The sequence below is a fragment of the Mustela erminea genome, chromosome 6, assembly GCF_009829155.1.
Source record: "Mustela erminea isolate mMusErm1 chromosome 6, mMusErm1.Pri, whole genome shotgun sequence".
Lineage (NCBI taxonomy): Eukaryota > Metazoa > Chordata > Mammalia > Carnivora > Mustelidae > Mustela > Mustela erminea.
The window spans coordinates 116,166,007-116,188,513 of record NC_045619.1 but is presented as its reverse complement, the minus strand read 5'-3'; the positions used below and the strand labels follow the sequence as shown (position 1 = coordinate 116,188,513).

The 22,507-nt window shown below is 45.3% G+C and overlaps 1 protein-coding gene across 1 annotated transcript in view; it reads right to left on the bottom strand.

Annotated features, from left to right (window-relative positions):
- Nucleotides 1-22,507, bottom strand: part of PROSER2 (proline and serine rich 2) — a 44,731-nt gene that overhangs the window by 5,210 nt on the left and 17,014 nt on the right. The window contains exon 2 of the mRNA XM_032349393.1: nt 19,155-19,359. Coding sequence (XP_032205284.1) covers nt 19,155-19,292 — 138 coding nt within the window. The 5' untranslated portion in view covers nt 19,293-19,359. The remainder of the gene's footprint in view (nt 1-19,154; nt 19,360-22,507) is intronic.

The following is a 22,507-nucleotide window of genomic DNA, read 5'->3' as shown; positions in this document are numbered from 1 at the left end:
AAGGGAAAAAACAAACAGTCATTTCGCTCAAGAGAGAAAACAAGACAAAGTCGGGATCTGCACCCAGCGCCTGATAGGATCCACAGCCCCCTTGGAGCTCCTGCTGGGGAGAGTCTGCCATTCGGGAGGCCCCATGGACCAACGTGTCCCTCCCCATTTTACCAAATGAAAAAGAACGCTGCCAAGAAGCTATAGCCAAGAAAGCATCTTAGAACCTATTACAGGCTCTAGCCTATGGTTCCTGATGAGTCAATGACAAGAAAAATAATAATTCTTCAAACCTCCTTGGACCAGTGTTCTCAACTGACTGCTCTCAGATGTCTTCCCTAAGAGCAGCGGGGGACATCTCTGGTCAAAGACAGTGACATGAATGGACATATTTATGTCCTCTTCCACCGGAAACCTCTCTAAAACAATGGGATTTATTATTTGTTTTAAAGGCACAAATCACAAAGACAAAAATAATAGGAAAGGAGACGGCGGCCACAAAATGTGGGAAGTCAGGCGGCAGCAGGACAGGTAACTGACTCCAAAGACCCAGGGAAGCTGAGTTTCAGCCAGCATCCGCGGAAAGCCAGGGACCAGCCTGCTGGGGACAGGGGACTCTCCCCTCAGGCCCCCACCCCCGCTCAGGTACTGGAGGTACAAAGCAGTTCTGGGAGGGGTGGCAGCAAGTGGACGGTGGAAAGAGCAGAATTGGTTCAGCAGGAATGAGGCACCCTGGCAGAAAACTAGATTTTTTTTTTTTTTTTTTAAAGAAGGTAAGAGAGGGATTTGAAGCAGAGCTGGTTGTGAGTAAATGAAGCCAAACAGATGCTCTAGGGACAGAAACCTGGAAGCTTTCCTGGGGCATCTGAACGTCCAAGGGCCCAAAGGGGTCGGCCCCACGGGTTCCCCAACAGAGCAGCTCAGTACGATCTCCCTACAGATGAAGACCACAGTCAACAAACTCCACACAGAATTTCTAATCAGCTTCTCAACCTCCTCTCTTAAATATGTGCACACGCAGAAGGATCAGCGAGCAGCTGAGAAAAACCTTTATCATGAAAGACATACCTGAACAAATAAAAAAGAAAGCACTTAACAAAAACAAACTATGGAGAACTGATGACAATTTCCAAACAATGACTATGAATGCCCTCAGAGAGATGAAGAGACACTGAACCTGTCAAGAATATGATCCTCTTGGGGTGCCTGGGTGGCTCAGTGGGTTAAAGCCTCTGCCTTCAGCTCGGGTCGTGTTCCCAGGGTCCTGGGATCGAGCCCCGCATCAGACTCTCTGCTGGGCAGGGAGCCTGCTTGCTCCTCTCTCTCTCTCTGCCTGCCTCTCTGCTCACTTGTGATTTCTATCAGTCAAATGAATAAATAAAATCTTAAAAAAAAAAAAAAAAGAATATAATGTTCTTAAAAAAAAAAAAAAAAAAACCCAGAGGACCAAAAGCAGCTCTTATAAATTAACACCAGGACAACAGAGTTGAAAAATGAAATCAAAGCCTACAAGAGAAAGTAGAGAAACGAGTAAAGTAAAACAAATAAGACATTTTAAAAAAAATTAAAAGAAGGAAGACAAGAAAATTAGAGGATAAGTATGGGAGGGCCAACATCTGATAATGAGGTTTCCAAAAGATACATCAGAAAAGTAGAGGGGAAAGTATCAAAATAAATAAGTAAGAGAATTCAAGGAGAGGCCACTGAACTGGAGGCTCTGAGTTTCCAGAGTTTGCATGGTGGAAGTCATCATGAGGACAACCTAATGAACAAGAACAAAACAGACTGAAATCCCAGGATGCCACAGACCAAGATCCCAAAATCTTCCCAGAGTGAAAATCAGGTTACAAAACAAAAGACCAAGAATTGAAATAGCAACAGACTTCTTAGCAGTGATATCATTGGAAGCAAGAAGCAAACAACAGGATTCCTTCAAAATTCTGAGTGAACTGAGAACTAGAATTTTATGCCTAACCAAATTACGGTGATGATAAAATAAAGAGGCTTTTAAGACACGTGAGGACTACACAATGGATCCCCCACGTATGCCTTTCTCAGGGTGGTGGGATAGTGTGGCTGCTCCCCTAGACAAGGGAGGAAACCAAGAAAAGACACGGGAGTTGGGACCCAAGAGAGCATGAGAGACAGCCAAAAGGAATCCCAGGAGGCCAGTGACATTCCCAGGATGTCGGCGGTGCAGTGAACAACCAGTCTAGTTCAGAGCACACCAGCAGGGGAAGAACACAAAACAAGCAAATAAAACTCGGACAGTTATTAACCACAGAAAACTGAAGTTATGAGAAAAGGCATGTCTCTGAATCCATTTGTCTACAGTAATAAGCATCCATACACATAGATATATGAGTTATATTTGTATTCACAGTAGCAAGAAAACAAGCAAAACAAGAAACTACAGAATGTCCAACAATAAGGGTGTAGTTAAACACATTGAGGCATGCTCACAGATGGAATGTTATAAACGGTGTTTTCAAAAGAATATAAAGCTAAGTGAAAAAGATGCAGATAGAAAAATGGAGCTGTCTCAATTTGACTTAAATATACGCATATTTAATATTTACCCCACACAAGAAATACTGATGGGACAAAGAGTAAAAGGTAGATAGTGGCAGTGGAAGGAGGATAAAGGTAAGTAACAGAGGAACAGGGTGTGTTAAAGGTTGTGCCCTCTAGGGGCGCCTGCGTGGCTCAGTGGGTTAAGAGGCTGCCTTTGGCTCAGATAGTGATCTCAAGGTCCTGGGGTGGAGTCCTGCCTCTGTTCCCTGCGCAGAGGGGACTCTTCTTCTCCCTCTGCCCTTCCCCCTACTTGTGCTCATGCACACCCTCGCTCACGTAAATAAACAAATCTTAAAGAAAAAAGTCACGTCTTCTAGTGAGTAGGAAATGGGAGGAGCGTGTTTTCATAACCCTATGAAACTGCTTGATCCTCTATGAGTGCAAACTTTGATAAAACAACAGAAAAAGTGGTAGACGCAAATGTGATTAAGACCTGACCAGGGTGGAGTGGCTGCGTGGCTCCAATGGCTAAGCATCTGACTCTTGTCTCAACTCAGGTCTTGATATCAGGATTTTGAGTTCAAGCCTGCCTCATGTTGGGCTTAAAAGAAAAGAAAAAAGAAAAAAAAATTGTTGACCTCGGTGGCGCAGGAGAATGCTTTTCACACTGGGATCTGAGGTAATGACAAATGCTCGCCCACCCAAAGCCCCTGACTCCCAGGCCGCCCACAGAAGGGCCTGCAGGCTTCACAAATTTAGAGACCATTTAAGGCATTTGTTTGTTTTTGGTATTAAACCAAGAAGACGTGCAAATTTCTCAAGCTGCCTAGGCTATGTTAGCTTAATCCCGAAGACAGGACGACTCTGGGCAAGGGGACGGTCTGCAGCCGGGTTCAATGGGCAGACAGACAGAATGGCATGGGCTGGGTCACAGCCATGCGTCTGCTTTGGTAGACACAGACAGACAGTTGTCTCATATGCTGGTCCCTGGTGGGCTTCCGCCTCTGACTCTCCCTCCCCCGCAGGCGTGGGCCAGCATCCTATTGTGATTTTCCATCCGCTCCCAAGAAGACCAAGAAGACAGTGCTGCAGTTTTTTTTCCCCCCCGTAATACTTCACTGGCTGTTTGGAGATTCTCTTATGAAGTGCCGCCTGTTCCCGTTTCTATCAAGTTGTCTTTTTAAAAAATACAGTACTAGCCAGACATCATTTGTAGGATATACTCGTTGCGAATATCTTCTGCTATTCACGGGCTGCTCCCTGCTATTCACTAGCAATTGGACGGGCATCCTGGTTGGCGAGGCTTCTGCGATTCAGTGCTACAGTGAGTCTGGAATGAATCTCTGTGTATGGTGTGGTCAAGGGTCATTGTTTTCTAAATTGATACCCAATTGTTTCAGCACCAGGCCTTGGAAAGACCGTCCTTTCTCCCCTACAGGTCCCCCTGGTTCTATGTCAGGTGACGGTCCACGTGTTGGGTCTGTTTATCAATTCTCTTACCTGCCTACTTGTCTATTCATATACCAATTAAACAGTTCTATTTTTTAAAGGATTTTATTTATTTGAGAGACAGAGTGAGTGAGAGACAGCGTGAGCAGGGGTAGGGTGGGGCTGAGGGACAGAGGGAGTAGCAGGCCCCCTGCTGAGCAGGGAGCCTGATGTGGGCTCTATCCCAGACTCCGGGATCATGACCTGAACCGAAGGCAGACACTTAACCTGACCGAGCCACCCAAGAGCCCAGGTTGCTTCCATATATTTTGACTATTATAAATAATATTGCAACAATTACATGCTCACCCAAAGTGCATGAGGGCTCCCTTTTCTCCACATCCTCGCCAACACTTATCTCTTATCTTTTTGGTACGACTCATTCTGGCAGGGATGAGGCGATACTTCACTGTGGTTCTGATTTGCATTTCCCTGATGATGACTGATGTTGAGCATCGTTTCGTGTCTGCTGGCCATCTGGATACCTTCTTTGGAAGAATGTCTATTCAATCCACTGTCCATTTTTACTTTTTATTTATTTACTTTTAAAGATGTATTTATTTATTTTAGGGAGAAAGAGAGCAGGGGTGGGGGCAGAGGGAGAGAATCTCAAGCAGACTCCGTGCGGTGTGGGGCCCAACACAGGGCTTGATCTCATGATCCCGAGATCACGTACTGAGCTGAAACTAAGAGTCGGATGCTTAACCAAATGAGGTACCCAGACGTGCCTTAAACACTGTTTTAATTATAAGTTTCACTATCTGGCAGTTTAAAAGCCTTCCACTATCTGGCAGTTTAAAAGCCTTCCAGGTTTGCTGTTCTTCTCTAAGTCTGTGCTAGCTCTTTTGGTCCTTTTTATGTCCATGTAAATTTTAGATTCAGCTTGTCAGTTTTCCATACACCCAGATACACACACACCTCTGCTGGTATTTTGGAACTATACAGAAGTTCCTTAAATGAGGAAAACTGAATTTTCCAATGTTTTTTGAATCCTCAAATATGGCATACATCCTCCCTTATTTAATTAGTGGCTCTCAAGCTGTGGGCCTTTACCAGCAACCGTAGGAGCTCAGCACAGCACTTAGAACTACAAATTCTTGGGCCCTACCTCAGATGGGCTGAATTTTGTAAAGCATTAAGGGCCTCGAGTCTGTGCGTTAACATATGCTCTGGGAAATACGGATGCACTAACGTTGGCTAGGCACTGATTTGGTTCTTCAGCGTTCCTCAAGAATGTCTTGGGGTTTCCAGTCTGAGATTTTATGCAGTTGTCATTATATGTCTTCTTAGGTATTTGATGTTTTTTTTTGATGCTAATATAAATGCTGTCACTTAAAAAAAATTTTTTTTTAAACTTTTAGGTTTTTTTTTTTTTTTTTTTTAAAGTAAAGGTTACCTCCAACGTGGGGCTCAAACTTATGACCTGGAGATCAGAGCTGAATGCTCCACTGACTGAGTCAGCCAGGTGCCCCTAAATGGCGTCACTCAAAATTTTTTCTAATTGCTGTTGGTATATAGAAATATAAAGTACACTCATCTTGTAATAAATAAATTCAAACAATTTGTTGTGTAATCTGGCAACTTATTTGTAGATTCTTTTCAATTTTCTACACACACAATGGTGTCTGCAAATGAGAGATTTTTTTTTCCCCCCTCCTTCCATTCTGCTCATGTCCTGTTCCATTTTTTCATTTGCCTTATCTCGCTGGGTTCTCAAGTCGGCTGAATACAAGTGGCCTCTTTGTCTTGGTCCCAGTATCAGAGAGAAAGCTTTCAATATTTCTCTATTAAGTATAATGTTTGACATAGGGTTTTCTTTTTCTTTTTTTAAATTTTATTGTTTGTTTGTATGTTTACTCTTTTTTTAAAAAAGATTTTATTTATTTATTTATTTGACAGACAGAGATCACAAGCAGGCAGAGAGGCAGGCAGAGAGAGGGGAAGGGAAACAGGTTCCCCGCTGAGCAGAGAACCCGATGTGGGCCTCCATCCCAGGACCCTGGGATCATGACCTGAGCTGAAGGCAGAGGCTTTAACCCACTGAGCCACCCAGGCGCCCTGTTTACTTATTTTTAAGTAAAGTCGACCCCCAAAGTGGGGATCAAACTCACAACCCTGAGATCAAGAGTCCCACACTCTACCAACTGAGCATCAGGCACCCCTGCTGTAGATTAAAAAAAAAAAAAAAAAAAAGGCTTCTCATCAGATTAAGAAAGATTTCTTCTATTCCTAATTTGCTGAGCGTGTTGGTTTTAATATAATGAATGGGTTTTGAATTTTGTCAAATCATTTTCTTTACATATTAGAGTGATACTCAGCTGGGGGTGCTGTTACCCTTCACAGGGCGCTTGGCAATGTGTGGAGACACTTTTGGTTATCACGACTGGGTGGGTGTCACTGGTCTCTAGCGGGTAGAGGGCTCAATAGCCCACAGGGCACCAGACAGCTCCTCACAGAAAGAATGATCTGGCTGGGGGCACCTGGGTGGCTCAGTGGGTTAAGCCTCTGCCTTCGGCTCAGGTCATGGTCTCAGGGTCCTGGGATCGAGCCCTGCATCGGGCTCTCTGCTGGGCGGGGAGCCTGCTTCCTCCTCTCTCTGCCTGCCTCTGCCTGCTTGTGATCTCTGTCTGTCAAATAAATAAATAAAATCTTTAAAAAAAAACAAAACAGTAAGAATGATCTGGCTGAGGAGGCTGAGGACACAGGATCGTACGCTTTTCCTCTTTTATTCTGCTAATGAACTGAATTACGACGACTGATTTTCAAATATTAAACCAACCCTGCATTCTTGGAACAAGTCCAGTCTGGTTGTGATGTTATCTTTCTTATACATCACTGAATCTGATTTGCTAATGCTTTGTTTAGAATTTCGGCATCTGTGTATTCACCAGACAGACTGGCTTGTCATTTTCCTTTCTTTGTGATCGGGTTTTGTACACCCTTCTTTTTAAAATGTCAACTTATAAATAAAACAATGTGCCTGCCCTAAGATTTTAATTTTAGTTCCTAGCTTATCTTTTTGCTCCACCTTTCCTGAGATATTTTTTGGGGGAGGCGGGGGGAGACAGAATTTCAGAATACTTTTTCTCCAGCTGAAATGAGAGCAGATTCATTTTAACTAGGTCTGTGTAATTTTATCAGCAGACCTAGCAGTAGACACTCCCTGAGAGCTTCAATACTTCCTCTAAGAACATGGTCAGGGTAAGGGGTATTAGAAGAGGGGCAGGGTACCATGAGGGAAAATGTGTACCAGGTGTTCCTGACTGAGTACTTTCTATTGAGTGCTGGACCAAGGAAAAGAGAAATGGGTTTTTAAATACCTAGCACAGGGATGCCTGGGTGGCTTAGTCAGTTAAGCATCTGCCTTTGGCTCAGGTCATGATCCCAGGGCTCTGGGATCGAGTCCCATGTTGGGCTTCTTGCTCGGTGGGGAACCTGCATATCCCTCTGCCTGCCATTCCCCCTGCTTGTGCGCTTGCTCTCTCTCTCTCTAACAAATAAATAAAATCTTTTAAAAAAATAAAAATAAAACCCAAAATATGATCATCTACATAACATGTGACTAAAGAATTTACACTTTATTCTGAGAATTTCAGGATCTGGCCCTACCTACTTTTCATATTTCATCTCCTACCACTCTGCCCTTTCTACTCTATTTAGGGGTCATAAACCTTTTTCTGTAAGGGCAGGGAGTAAATATTTTGGGCTTTGTAGGCTTTATGGTGACAACTACTCAACTCTGGCCATGTAGTGTGTAAGTTATAGGCAGTGTGTTAATGAAAAAGCCTACCTTGTTACAATAAATCTTTATTTACACAAACAAGTTGGGGGCCAGAGTTGGCTTGTAGGCTGTGGTCTGCCAAGTCTTGCTGTGTACACATCAAACCACCTGCCGTCTCCTATGCTTGTTTTCATGTCAGCAGTGCCTGTCTCTGCATAGTCACATCTTACCTATCCTCCATGGTGACCACGCCTCCAATACCACCACACCTCCAGTCTTCTCCATAACATCTACTGAATCATACATTCAAATATTTGAGCATCTACTAAGCATCAGGCAATGTTAATGTAACAAAAGTCTACCTGACCGTCTAATGAGGGCTTGAGATAAGAAAAGAGGTAGTTACTTCAGAGTCTGGAAATGGTTCCAATGAGGTGACTTTCCTGTTAGGGAAATGGGTGTCAATTCACACATTTGGGGAAGTGGTCTAACCTGGAACACTTTGGCAAGGATATAGTATCTGCTAATAATGTGAAAGAAGTGGGTGAGATTCAAACACAAAGGGACACGGGGTAGGTAGATCTGTGTTTCAGAGATCATGCTGGCTATCATGCGGGAAATATTGGATGTGGGAAGCAATCTGGACGAGACTTCAAGGTCACCTAAACTAGAGCAAGGGTGATGGGAAGAGAAAGGAGGAGGTGGGATTTCAGAGAGATATAAAATGTAGAATCATCTCCTCATTTAAATCTTCTATAGTTTCGTCATCCAGCTTTTCAGCTCTACTAGCTGTCACACTTAAAGAGGAGCCTCATATAGCTGCTGCCCACCCCCCCGGACCACCCACAGAGTTTACAGGCTATCCTGTCACTGTGAACAAAGCATCAGCTGTCTCTTTACCACATCTGACTACTTTGTCCCTCTGGCAACCAGAACAGGAAAGCTTCATATGAAATCAGCGACGCCGTTCATTTTCTGATTTTTCTAGAGTTTTTTGAAGACTGGTGGGATCATCTGGAGGGTCACCATGGATGGTGTAGGGCATTCCTGCCTCATCTTTTCTTTACACACCTTCTTCTTCTTTTTTTTTTTTTAAAGATTTTATTTATTTGACAGAGAGATCATAGGAAGAGAGGCAGCAGAGAAGGGGGGAAAGCAGGCTCCCCGCTGAGCAGAGAGCCCAATGTGGGGCTCGATCCCAGGACCCTGAGATCATGACCTGAGCCAAAGGCAGAGGCTTAACCCACTGAGCCACTCAGGCGCCCCTACACACCTTATTCTTGCCAGACCAAACTGTCCCCTAACCATTCAGCACACACGCTCTTAACTCTCTTCCTTTCCCAGACTCACCAAAAGACATTTCAAATGTTTCTCCTATCCATGCAGAATGGTTTAGCTCAGTAATTGGAGGGAAAAAAAAAAATTCCAAGTCTAAAAATCATTAGGGCTCTTAGCATAACAAAGGTCCCCATAGTTAATAATTACAACCATCACGGATATTGTTAGGATGACGAGATGATGATAACAGCCATAACCACACAAAATGTCTACAGAAATAAATTAATGCTCTCTACCCTCTTTCCCCTACTTCTCCTCTCCCAACTCAGTGTTTCAGGAAAGCTATGCACAAGAATTCTAGATAATCTACGTTGGTTAGGCATACAGACAGCAGAATTAAATGGGCAGCTGGCCTGCAACTACACCTTCAGCTTAAGACACATGCCAACTTCCCACACTGAGCGAGGGGCAGAAACTATGAACAGAGTATATAACCCCCATGGGTCTTTTTTTAAAAAATATTTTATTTATTTATTTGACAGAGAGAGAGAGAGAAGCAGGCAGAGAGAGGGGAAGATGAAGTCTCCCCGCTGAGCAAGGGAGCCCCATGTGGGGTTCGATCCCAGGACTCTGGGACCATGACCTGAGCTGAAGGCAGACACTTAATGACTGAGCCACTCGGGTACCCCAATAACCCCACGGGTCTAATCCAACCTCAGAACAAGAAATCCCAGCGTAAGTTTTCATTTGAAAAATGGGCTTAGATCTGCCTTCGGCTCAGGTCATGATCTCGGGGTCCTGGGATCGAGCCCCACATCGGGCTCTCTGCTCAGCAGGGAGCCTGCTTCCCCCTCTCTCTGCCTGCCTCTCTGCCTACTTGAGATCTCTGTCTGTCAAATAAAATCTTAAAAAAAAAAATGGGCTTAGAAAGGGCAGCTCCTACACAAGGATTCTGTGTTCTAGGACAGATTGTGGGACCCACAGGCTGAAAGATAAAACACATAGATCAATCAGCCTATCTCCCTCACTGGAAGATGGGAACACTGGGCTCAGGGCCAATGAAGTGACCCCAAGGGTCATACAACTCCTCAGTAGAGTGGCTAAGACAAGACCTAGTCTGTTCTTGCTTTTTTGTTTTATCCTATTCATTTCTGTTTTTAATCACATACTTATTCAAGATCAGAAGCCTGGGTCCTGGAAGACTCAGATTTTTGCATCCTCAACCCATCCAAGGTCTCTCCCCAGAGTTAGAGGCTGGAGTACGTATAGGCTGGCAGGAAGGCTGGTGTGGATTCCCACGCATAGTCTCTGAGCTCAGCCTGGCCTTGAGCACTGACCTCAGGGGCAGAGGAAAAAAACAGCTGTGTGTTTGGTCTGCTGCCTAATTCCCCAAATAAGAAGCTGCCCTCCATATGAAGTCCCCTCTGCCTACACCTGGGAGAGGAAAGAAGGCAGAAACCAAAAAAAAGCCCCAGAGCCACAGGCAGGGAAACAGTATTCAGGGCCAGAAAAGGGGCGCATGGCCTTGTGCAAGAGAGGTCCTATCTACTCCTCCCGTCCCAGGAGATGCCTGCGCTGTCTCCCTCAGACAGGGATGTGAGAGGAAGACTCGGGCCTTGGGGAAGAGGCAGAGCTTGGAAAGCAGAGGGCATAGGCAAATCCACAGAGCCAGGGAGTAGGTGAGTGTTTGCTCAGGGCTGCGGGAGTTGGGGGAAATGGAAATGACTGCTGATGGGCATGGGGTTTCTTCTTTGGGGGCAGTGACAATGTTCTAAATGTGTCTGTGAGGATGGTTGCCTGACTCTGGGAATCTACTAAAAACCGCTGACGGGCATACTGTAAACGGGTGGACTGTCTGGTATGCGACTATCTCAACAGAGCTGTCATGCAGTGAAAACAACAAGGAAGGCAGGGCCTCGTGGGCCCGTGGAGGAGGGAGGGAGCCCTGGCGGTGGTGGCCCCGCTTTGCTGGTGGGGTTTTAGAAGTGGCATTTGCTAACTTAGTTCCAAAGAACTAAGTAGATAGGAAATGAAGATAAATGAAAACAGCAGTTTTCTTTGGAAGAGGGAATTAAGGAATTGTATTAGTATTTGCAAGGAAGTCGGCTGACAGCAGAACATTTTTTTTTTATAATCCCCTTTCTATAAATGGTGTTTCTATTTTATTTTATTTATTTTTTAAAAATATTTTATTTATTTATCTGACAGAGATCACGAGTAGGCAGAGAGGCAGGCAGAGAGAGAGGAAGGGAAGCAGGCTCCCTGCTGAGCAGAGAGCCCGACATGGGGCTCAATCCCAGGACCCTGGGATCATGACCCGAACCGAAGGCAGAGGCCCTAACCCACTGAGCCACCCAGATGCCCCTCTATAAATGGTGTTTTTAATGTACCAATTTGGGCTACTAATCTCCAGATCTACAAGAACTCTCTAGAAAACCATACCTCTCCCCCCAAAGATTCTACCCTGCCATGCTGACTCCAGGTAATGTCTATAAGTCTCCAAGGGAAATATCACTTTGTTTCAAGAATGTGAAAATACATATATTTCTATCCTAATACGTATATTATAATTGTGCAGAAATAATTTCTATTATATTCGAACCAGAAAATTCAAGTGCTAAATCTACTAAAGTAATCACAACTACTATATATGTCTCCCATAAAGAGAACAAAGTCCTGGTCTTGTGGATGTCTGTCCACTCCTACATAAAGATGACAGAAGAAATGTCTATCTAGTCCCATCAGAGCTCTGAGAGAAATATCCTGATAAGTTGGATGACAGACTTGTAAGATTTTATTTTTAAAAACATTTTATCTGTTTATTTGAGAGAGAGAGAGAGAGAGAGAGAGAGAGAGCATGAGTGGGGGGAGGTGCAGAAGGAGAAAGAGAGAGAAAATCTCAAGCAAACTCTGCATTGAACTTGGAACTCGACAAGGGGCTCAAACTCACAACACCGAGACCATGACCTGAGCCCAAACACTGAGCCATCCCCAGGTGCCCCTGGATGACAGACTTTTATAGCAAATGTTACCAACAGCTGACTGTTGTCAACAGTCCTAGATATGCCTATAGGAGTGCAGATTTGGGACAAGAGTTTCATTTCAAGGGAAAATGTAGAGAGGACAAAAAATATCTCTGTTTGATTAAACAAAAAAGTCAAGGAAGCCTAAAATACTCATGCTAAACACCTACCTAAAAAAGTACTGAATTAGTTAAGTTTTGAAGCTTTTTCTTTTCTTTTTTTTTAGATTTATTTATTATTTTAGAGAGAGAGAGTGCAAGCAGTGGGTGGGGAGAGGGACAGAGGAAGAGGGAGAATCTCAAACAGGTTCCATGTTCAGCACGGAACCCGATGTGGGGCTCGATCTCAGCACCCTGAGATCATGACCTTAGCTAAAACCAAGAGTTGGAAGCTTAACTGACTGAGCCACTGAGGCGCCCCTTGTTTTGTTTCTTGTTTAAACAAAGAAATTGGGGTTGTGGGGCACCTGGGTGGCTCAGTTGATTAAGTGTCTGCCTTCAACTCAGGTCATGATATCAGGGTCCTGGGATCAAGCCTCACACCGGGCTCCCTGCTCAGTGGGGAGCCTGCTTTTCCTCTGTCCATCCCCCAACCTGCTCATGCTGTCTCTCTCATGTGCTCTCTCACTCTCTCTGACAAATAAATAAAAAAAAAATCTAAAAAAAAAAAAAAAAGCAAATATGAATATCAGATCACACTCTGCCAAAATAAATACTATAGGCTGCCTACCTAAGAGACAGGCAGTTGAGAACTTCTCAAGAATATTTTTAGATGTCATAATCTTGTTTATGTTTTTTTTTTTTTTTTGTCTAGAACAGATATGAGTTCTATAGGGTTTTTTTTTCTCCCTCACAAGGAGTTGCCACATTATCTTAACCTGCAGTGAAGTCAAATTTCTTTGTTTCATTTAAAAAAAATTTATTTGTTTAAGAGAGAGAGAGCACGACTGGGTGCAGGGGGTGGGGGAAGGGAAGCAGGAGGAGAAGCAGACCTTGTGCTGAGCATAGAGCCTGACTCGGGGCTCAATCTCAGGACTCTGAGATCATGACCTGAGCAGAAACCAAGAATTAGTCTCTCAACTAACTGAGCCACCCAGGTGCCCCAATCCCAATTTCTTTTTTTCTTTTTTAAAGATTTTATTTATTTATTTGACAGAGAGAGAGACATCGAGAGAGGGAACACAAGCAGGGGGAATAGGAGAGGGAGAAGCAAGCTTCCCACTGAGCAGGGGGCCCAGTGAGGGGGATCCCAGGACCCTGTGATCCTGACCTGAGCCGAAGGCAGACGTCTAACAAACTGAGCCTTGCATTTGCTATTTTCACACACCAAAATGACCTTCCAGACACTTGAGCAGGGCTTCACTGACCTAAGCTGAGGAGCGATGCCCCCACCCCCGCAGCTGAAGGGAACCGGTGGCAAAGAGAAGCACATCAGCCTCGGCCTCTGCGCAGTTCTCCACGTGGCTGTGCGTGCTGTGCTGACCTGGGCCCATCACCCCCACCCCAAGAGCAGAAGTGCACATGGCGTGCCCCACAGCCTGGGGTAAGGGCTTCATTATGGTCTAGGCGTCCCTGCAGTGAGGTTTCCCCAGCACTAACTGAACCCTGTACTTCTGGCCGGAAAGAGACACAAACTGACCAGTAGGCGACCAGATGTGCACCCAGTTTTGATTATAGATCTGAAGATTCAAGGCTTCCAAGGATCACCACTGGGCTCCCTGCGGCCTGTAACTTCCCTCCGCCAGCAGCATCAGGAAGGAGTCCTGACGAAGATGCACCCCCACCAGGCGTGGGTCAGCCATTGAGCCCCCACCCCCACCCCAGACCCCTCCGGAGCCCGCAGTGCTGACCCAGATCCTCCCATGGCACCCAATTGCGAGTTCCTGCAAGGCTGAAAACCGCCTTGTGCTCATCATCTACCATAGCGGTAGTTTGGCTTTGGGGTTTACTGAATTGAACTTTTACAAAAGCTATTTGTGCTTTGTCATAAAATGGCTGCTTTGACCGGCAAGTGAGGCCAGTATAGAAAGGAAGATGGGTTCATTGTTGACCAGTCTTTTTTTTAAAAGATTTTATTTATTTATTTATTTGGCAGACAGAGATCACAAGTAGGCAGAGAGAGAGGAAGGGAAGCAGGCTCCCTGCTGAGCAGAGAGCCCGATGCGGGACTTGATCCCAGGACCCTGAGATCATGACCTGAGCTGAAGGCAGAGACTTAACCCACTGAGCCACCCAGGCGCCTGACCAGTCTTTTTAAAGATGTTATGTATTCATTTGAGAGAGAGTACGCACATGAGCAAGGGAAGGGACAAAGGAGAAGCAGACTCCCCACTGAGCAGGGAGCACGATGTGGGGCTCCTTCCCAGGACCCTTATATCATGACCCAAGTGGAAGGCAGACGCTTAACTGACTGAGCCAGCCAGGCACCCCTGCTTCTTCTTTCCATCCTAGGTTCTATTTCCTCTCCTTGCAATCACCCGACCCCTTATGTGTCTCTTTGCCATGTATGACCCAGACTTCACCTAACCCAGCCACGCAGGCAGAGCTCACCACTGCTTGCTCTACCTTCTTATTCCATGACAAATGGGTGAGGCCAAAAGGCAATCAAAGGCTTTGGAGAAGGAAGGGGGTAATCAGGAGCTGACAACTGCTGCCTGACCACAGGCTTATTATGTGACTACAGGGCCCTGATGTTTGTTAACTCAGGGTTAAGGGAGGGTTGTAGGACCATGCACTGAGTAGATCATCTCCAAACACGTGCTAATGAATCTGGATCATTGTTTGGCCCCAAGTTAGAGATAAAAATGAACAGGAGGTATGCCTGGGGATTCGAGGTGCTTCTAATCTGCCCTCAAAGAAGCGTGTGCATTAACAAGTCCCTTCCGAGCTAGAGTTTCCAACTCTTTCCAAGCAGGTGGTCACTTTCTCTTCTAGAAGAAGCCCCAGGAGGCCTGCAGGCTGCAGGGCCGCACACAGCAGTGGCACCCAAGCACACCAGCAGGGGGCAGCCATCTTTCCCTGGGCATTTCGTGAGATGGGTGCTCCAGATCCAACCCAGCTTGAAGGGGTTAAGAATATAGGGAACCCTACACCCAAAGTTTCCTTTGCTCCGTAAACAGCTATCATATATGAATGTCTCCAGATTCTTCTTAAAACTTTTATCCTGAATCTGCATTACAGACTGAGGATAAATTTCTAGAACCATCCTCCCAGATTCGTGAATATATGTTGCCTTGCGTTGCATTTAGCCATCCTTCTCAAGTTCCAGAGAGGGAGAAAAAACACGTTCAAAGGTATCTTCTTACTCAAGTATTTCAAGATTTGGCTAATCTGGTCTCGTTCTAGCTCTGTCTTTCATTAAAACGTGTTCAGAGGCAGAATTCCTTACAAGAGAAATAAAGTACATATCCAAATACAACCAGCCTCTTGGTAATAAAGACCACATCCTCTGCCCTCCTGGAACAGCCCGGGTCGTCATGGTGGCCATGTGGGCAGCCAGAACAAGCCTACTGAAGCATCTATTTTCATTTTTAGCTTGCACTGGCTCAGGAGAAAAGTTTCCATTGTGTAAAGATCTGTTACAACCCAGGCAACCCTTCCACCAGTGTTTGAGAACATTAGGATACTCTCATTTAACACCAGGCATTCGTGTTTTATCTTTTAAAAAGTAACTTTGCTTAAAAGAAATGTTTCCCTAAGGCAAAACTAGGTGATCTCTTATTTAAAGAGCCTTCCAAGAGGTACACGGAATACAAAACAGTGTAGAGGCCTGAAAGCGCACAGTGTAGAGGCCTGAAAGCGCAGTCCCTGACTAGTCTTTCATGAGGCTAGGGGGTTCAGGGAGGCAAGGGTAACTATTATGGTTGAGTCTCATTCCGAAAAAACGAGTCATAAGAAGCCCTGATGATGTAGAATCAAAACATAAAGAGCTCCTCTGCACATTCAGACTCCCTGAAAGTTCACCCGTTTTTGTAATGGTGTGGCTAGTTCACTGGTGAAAGGGGCTGGCTGCCGAGGCAGTGCTTCATTAAAGTTAAGTCCTAATCAAAATGCCAAATTTTCTCAGCGTGCCACTGCTCTCTAAGGAGAACACACAACTGTAAGAGGACACAGATGGCAGCTCAAGTCAGCTTGAGAATCTTCCAGAAAGGAAAACACTTGCAAGCAAGCAGAGGTCTGCAAAGAAGGTGCTAGAACAAGACTGGGATGTGTCCTCCTACAGACACCGAGAAACAGGGAGCCAGGTGGGGCATGTGGCAGGACTACGTGGCCACACCCACCCACCCACGCATCCTGAGAATATAATTTCACTGCGCCCTTCTTGAAAGCAGAATCTGCCATGCCGTTCCCACAATTATGCTCCACTGGGTACAGTGCTGGGCGCTGCCAGAGAATAAAAGAGTCAGGCATGTTGCAGTCCCACTGCAGGACGGTACCAGAGAGGAAACAACACGGAGGATAGGCATTCTGGAAGTTCACTCCAAAGTGATGCCCCAGAGTGAGATCGCCAGAATTAGGAAGTGTGTGAGATGCTTGGTGCGGGGAGAGGAGTTCTCCCTTTCCCATCTCATCATTAGTGGCCAAAGGAAAAACTCAGAAGACTACTGGTAAGACAGAGACACGACATGGAGAGCATGGATCCCACCAGAAGCTGGGGCGGGATGAGGCAGAATCACATACAGCCTGGAAGCTAAGTGGGCACTCACCAAGGAGGCTGTGGTCAGGAAGGGCGGACTATGTGCTGGCTGGTGCGTCCTCACAGTCACCCTGGGGAAGAATTCTTATCCCAGCACCCCTGTTTGTAACTCGGGAAGAAAACTACTGAGGAACACAGTGACTGATTAACTTTCCCAGATTCCAAAGGCAATGAATTTGAATTTGAACTCAGGCCTGTCACTAATATGCTGTGTTTATGACTATGTTGAGCAGTTTCTTAGGATACAGACTGCTTAGTAAAAGGGAAGCAACTTGAAACATGCATAATGTGGGTTTTTTTTGATTTCAGAGAAATTATAAGTATACTGGGGAATGTCCTGCTGATACCTATTCAAAGATACTGTAAAACCTATTTGGACCAACACTGTTGGCTCAGAAATCCTTCCCCAAAGATAGTTAATGCTGTTCACTCTACCCACCTTGACCTCCTGATATTTATAAATGTAAAAAATTTGTAATCTCTCCCACCTTTGAACCTAAAATTTCTTTTTTTTTTTTTTTAAGATTTTATTTATTTATTTGACAGAGAGAGAGATCACAAATAGGCAGAGAGACAGACAGAGAGAGAGATGAGGAGAAGCAGGCTCCCTGCTGAGCAGAGAGCCCAATGCGGGACTCGATCCCAGGCCCCTGGGATCATGACCTGAGCCAAAGGCAGAGGCTTAACCCACTGAGCCACCCAGGCACCCCTCATCTGTCTTTTCTACATATTCTTTTATTTTTAAAAGATTTTTTTTTTTTTTTTAATTTGAGAAGGAGAGAGGGAGAGATCACAAGTAGGCAGAGAGGCAGGCAGGGAGAGAGGGGGAAGCAGGCTCCCTGCAGAGCAGAGAGCCCAGTGTGGGGCTGGACCCTGAGATCATGACCTGAGCCAAAGGCAGAGGCTTAACCCACTGAGCCACTAAGGTGACCCTCTACATATTCTTTTAATAGGTCCTTTGTATAAACTTAAATTTAAAAAGCAGCCCAGGGGCATCTGGGTGGCTCAGTCGTTAAGCATCTGCCTTCGGCTCAGGTCATGATCCCAGGGTCCTGGGATCAAGCCCCACGTCAGGCTCCCTGCTCAGTGGGAAGCTTGCTTCTCCTTCTCCCACTCCCCCTACTTGTGTTCCCTCTCTCACTGTGTCTCTCTCTGTCAAATAATAAATAAAATCTTTAAAAAAAAATTAAAAACAGCCCAAATTACCCTTTATTAAGGCTTTCTAGGTCCCCAGATATTCAGGGAGTAATTTGTAATATATGTTTTTTTTTTGGATGAATCAAATCAGATAGTATTTATTTCATACTACTGTGATGGTTTAAGAAAAGATCCAAGTGGAAATCTATAAGGCTCTATCATTACTATTAACTGCCCTCTTTGCCATATATAGTTATCTTAATTTAATTTTAGGACTCAGTGTATCTGAAGGAAATTTTGCCCCCACTCCAAGGGACTGAGATGAACAACCGAAACAGTTCTCCGTGGGCCCAACGTTAACCTGTCCTTCCCTCTGTGAATAAAAAGGTCTCTCTCCTGAAAGATGAATATCTTGAGGGGCAAGGGGTGCAGAAGAGTCACCGTAAAAACTAAAGACCCTTTCTGTAAATGTTGCCAAAGCTTTCTGATGCTGTGTAAGGGCCTAGATCCTGAGACAAAGGGATACAATAGCACTTAACATTTGCAAAGGAGGTAAAAATCGGTTTCAGAGTGAATTTAGTTTTGCCCCATGAAATGCTTCTCTCTTTCCAACATCCCCCCTCGCTTTTTAAAAAGATTTTCATTTATTTATTTGAGAGAGAGACAGAGATAGGCACAGAGATAGGGAGGAGGGGGAGGGCTGAGCAGGGAGCCCGCCCCAGGGCTCGATCCCAGGATTCTGGGATCAGGACTTGAGCTGAAGGTAGACGTTTAATCAACCGAGCCGCCCAGGTACCCCTCAACCTCAACCCCTTTTAAAAAAAGATTTTAATTACTGATTGATTTAGAGAGAAAGAGAGAGCATAAGCAGGGGTGAGGGACAGAGAATCTCAGGTGAACTCTGCACTGAGCTTGGAGCCTGATGTGAGGCTCGATCTCACGACCCCGAGACCATGACCTGAGCCAAAATCAAGAGTTGGATGATCAAACCGATGGAGCCATCCAGGCACCCCTCCTTTCAGCCCTTTGAGCGGAAAGGCAGTGGGCCTTTGCTGGGTGGGTTACAGATGTCAGGCACGGTCCTCTCCGAGTCTCAGCAGCCGGATTACCGGCCACAGCATGAGATCTGATTTGAGTGGAACGTTCTGCATCTGTGCAAATCTTAAGATGATTACAAATGAAATGCCACTCCACAAAGCAAGTATGTCGAGACATCAAGCTTGTGAACCCAAGAACGTAAGCTATTCCTCAAAGAGGCGGGGGCTGCACAAAACCAGGCAGCCAGAGCATTAAAGAAAGCAGTCACTCACCAAAGTCAAACTCCTGGAGCGGGAGCTGCTGCTTCGACTGTCCAGGCTGCCCCCTCTGCTCAGGTCGCTGAGACCGCAGCTGGGGGACACATCTGAGTCCATCTCCGAAGAGTCTGACTGCTGGCGGTTCACAGGCATCCCCACACACACCTCCGCCGCTGGCCCAGTCACAGGAAGTGGGGGAGGGGCAAGGATCCCATTCCCTCTGGAGAAACCAAGCACAGGGGGACAGCTGTTAGAGAGCCCACACAATGAATGCCTTAGCCCTCCGAATGAAAGGCTCAACATGGGTCAGAATCATCTTGATCTGCAGCCTCGACCATCAAAACAAAGGGAATTAGGAGCCCCTAAGTCAATGTGTCTGCTCATTTTCATTTCTCCTTTATATCTCTTTTCATCATGAAGATGTGAATCATTTTTAAGGAAAAGATGAATGGACTAACAATTACTTTGTCGCTGAAAAGTTAAGAGGATAATGTTCTGGCTCCCTCCTTTGCACCAAGGACCTGTACTGTCATGCTCTTTCCCACGTGGATTCAGGACTTCCTTGTGCTCTTTATTGATGCTAGTCTCTTCTACCTTAGACACCACCATATGGCTCTTTTTCCAGCTCCACTGCAGTTCAGAGTTCAGTGAAGTGAAAAGAGCTAGTAAATCATGAATTAAAGTCTGGTTGACATCTCTGAGATTCCAGGCTTTCTGGGGGCTGAGAGGCTTTTGCAATTTCTACATAATATTCTAAGGTATGGTAAGTTACCACTACAAGGAAGTTCGTATTTTTTACTTTCAGGAACAAAGATAGCAAAATTTCCCCTACCAGCCCCTTAGTTTCATACTCTGACTCTTTTAGCAGGAAATTCAACTCAGTCTCTGAACAATGGACAATGGAGTTGAACAAAACCTTCTAGAAGACCAAACAAGATTAATAGGGAATAAGGGAATAAGCCTCTTGTGGAGGCTTAGGGCAAGTGGAGAGATACAAGCCCACGTCATTTATTCCTAAACTGAAAATACTGTCAGGTGGCCTTACGAACCCCTTTAAGAATACTGAGGGGCATGTGAGCTCAGATAACCATTGGCAGAACTGTGTGTGTGCATTAATTTTTAAAAAAATTTATTTGATAGAAAGAGAGAGATCACAAGTAGGCAGAGAGGCAGGCAGAGACAGAGAGGGAAGCCGGCTCCCTGCTGAGCAGAGAGCCTGAGGTGGGCCTCGATCCCAGGACCCTGGGATCATGACCTGAGCCGAAGACAGAGGCCTAACCCACTGAGCCACCCAGGCGCCCCTGTGCATTAATTTTTAATAGAAACATGACCATCTGTGGAGAAAACCCAATCAGTATGGAATACTTTTGGGTGGACTGTGTTGTTTAAAACTTCTAAAATTAGTGTAAGATCTTCTTAGGGAAATCCTGAAGGTGTGAGAACAGCTTAGAAAAGAAACTCCTCCTCGCCTGGTTTCTCTTCATTTTTCAGGTGAGTCAGCTTATGTTAACTGGCAGTTTAAGAGCAAGGCTAGGGAGCAGAAGATTCTGAGCATATACATACTTTTTGGAAGTCGCCATTATTCCAAATGGTTTAAAAAAAAAAAAAAGCTTAATGTGTTAAAGGTGTTTCTTTTTTTTTTTTAAAGCTTGATTGATTGATTGATTTTGAGAGAGAGAGAGAGCGAGCATGAACGAGCACAGCCAGGGAGAAAGGGAGAGTGAGCTTAAGCAGACTCCTTGCTGAGCAGGGAGCCTGGAGCGGCTTTGATCCCAGGACCGTGGGATTACAACCTGAGCTGAAATCAAGAATTGGACGCTTAACTGACTGAGCTACTCAGGCACCCCCCCAAAATGTTATAGGTTTTAAAATTTGTGTAACAGCAAGCCTAAACAGTGCACAGACATCATCTAAACCATCTAACCATCTATGTAGCTAATAATATGCGCCATCCCTGGGCCGGTGAGTAGCTGGGGCCTTGGTGAGGTGGACTCATGAACGCTAATTCATTCCTGAACTAAGCAAGTCACTGCTCCAGGGAAAGGAGGGAGATGTGGGGCAGTAAGTCTTCCCCTGACACAACAAGGAGGTGAAAGATGGGGAAGTGAGATGCTCATTAGCCCCACATGAGGAAGGAACCCAGCGGATGTGCCTTGTCTGTGGGAAAGGGCCAGGAATTTTGCAACAAGTCTGTGCAGTAGGAACAGCGCTCTGAGGCAGCCCCAGCATGGCCAGAGGGCAGTAACCTACCAGATCGTTCGAGAACACACCTTTTTCTTGTGCTACGACAATTTGAAAAGCTATTCTGACACTGTAAAACTATAACATTTAGATTTTTACAAATTACTACCTTGAAAGAATGTGAGGAAGCTAACCATAATTCTCCAGAAGGCAGAAGTTGTCGGGGAGAAAGTGAACACCTTGGTTCAACATCCTTCCCAAGTTCAAGGTGCAACTCTTCTGTGATCTCTTAAGACCTCAAGAATGAGGGGCTCCCCTCATCCGGGGTCCCTGGGAACTAAAAATATAGAATCCCAAGGTGGTCCACTGTGGCGAGAGCAAAGTTTTCTGGAGAGGAAGGGCAAAGACGCAGCCTTCTTCTCTGGTCTGCCCTGGGAAGGGAATAGGACAGACAGGTTTGACAGGAGTGACTCCCCACATCCCATGAGTCTGGGAGGGTCATTACCACCCTAAAATATTTAGTCTCCTTGTCCAATCATGGGTTCACTCTTTGGGTTTACAGTAAAGTTTAGAACAAACGAGACTAAGAGAGCCCCATAGGTGAAGAAGGTGATTTCTACCAGAGGAGCTTGCTGAGGTCCCAGCAAGTCTGACACCATAGGAGCAGAAATTTGAGCCACTGTGTTCACTTCCTTTTTTTCCCCTCTTCAATTTAATTTAATTCTTTTTCTTTAATTTAACGTAATTAAAAAAAATTTTTTTGAAGAGAAAGAGTGGGTGGAGGGGCAGAGGGAGAGAGAGAATCTCAAGCGGGTTCCATGATCAGTGCAGAACCCAATGTGGGGCTCAATCTCATGACCCTGAGATCATGATCTGAGCTGAAACAAGAGTCAGAACTTAACTGAGCCACCCAGGTGCCCCGATGTGCTCACTTTCTGTTTATTTTCTTAGACTTCCTGTGTTTATTTCTCATTATTTACTAGTAGTGTCCTTGTTCGGAAAGGTCTCGTTTATCTGTTGAGCAGACAGAACAAGGACAAGGCCACTGCTGATCTACAGTCCTAGGAAATGTACATCTGCCAAGCATGGCAGGTGGGAAGGACAGCAGCTATCCAGGCTGAAGGACCTGGTGGGTCTGTGGGAGCTGGGCAAGTGAACGCCCTCAGGTGAGTCCACTGCAGCCAACA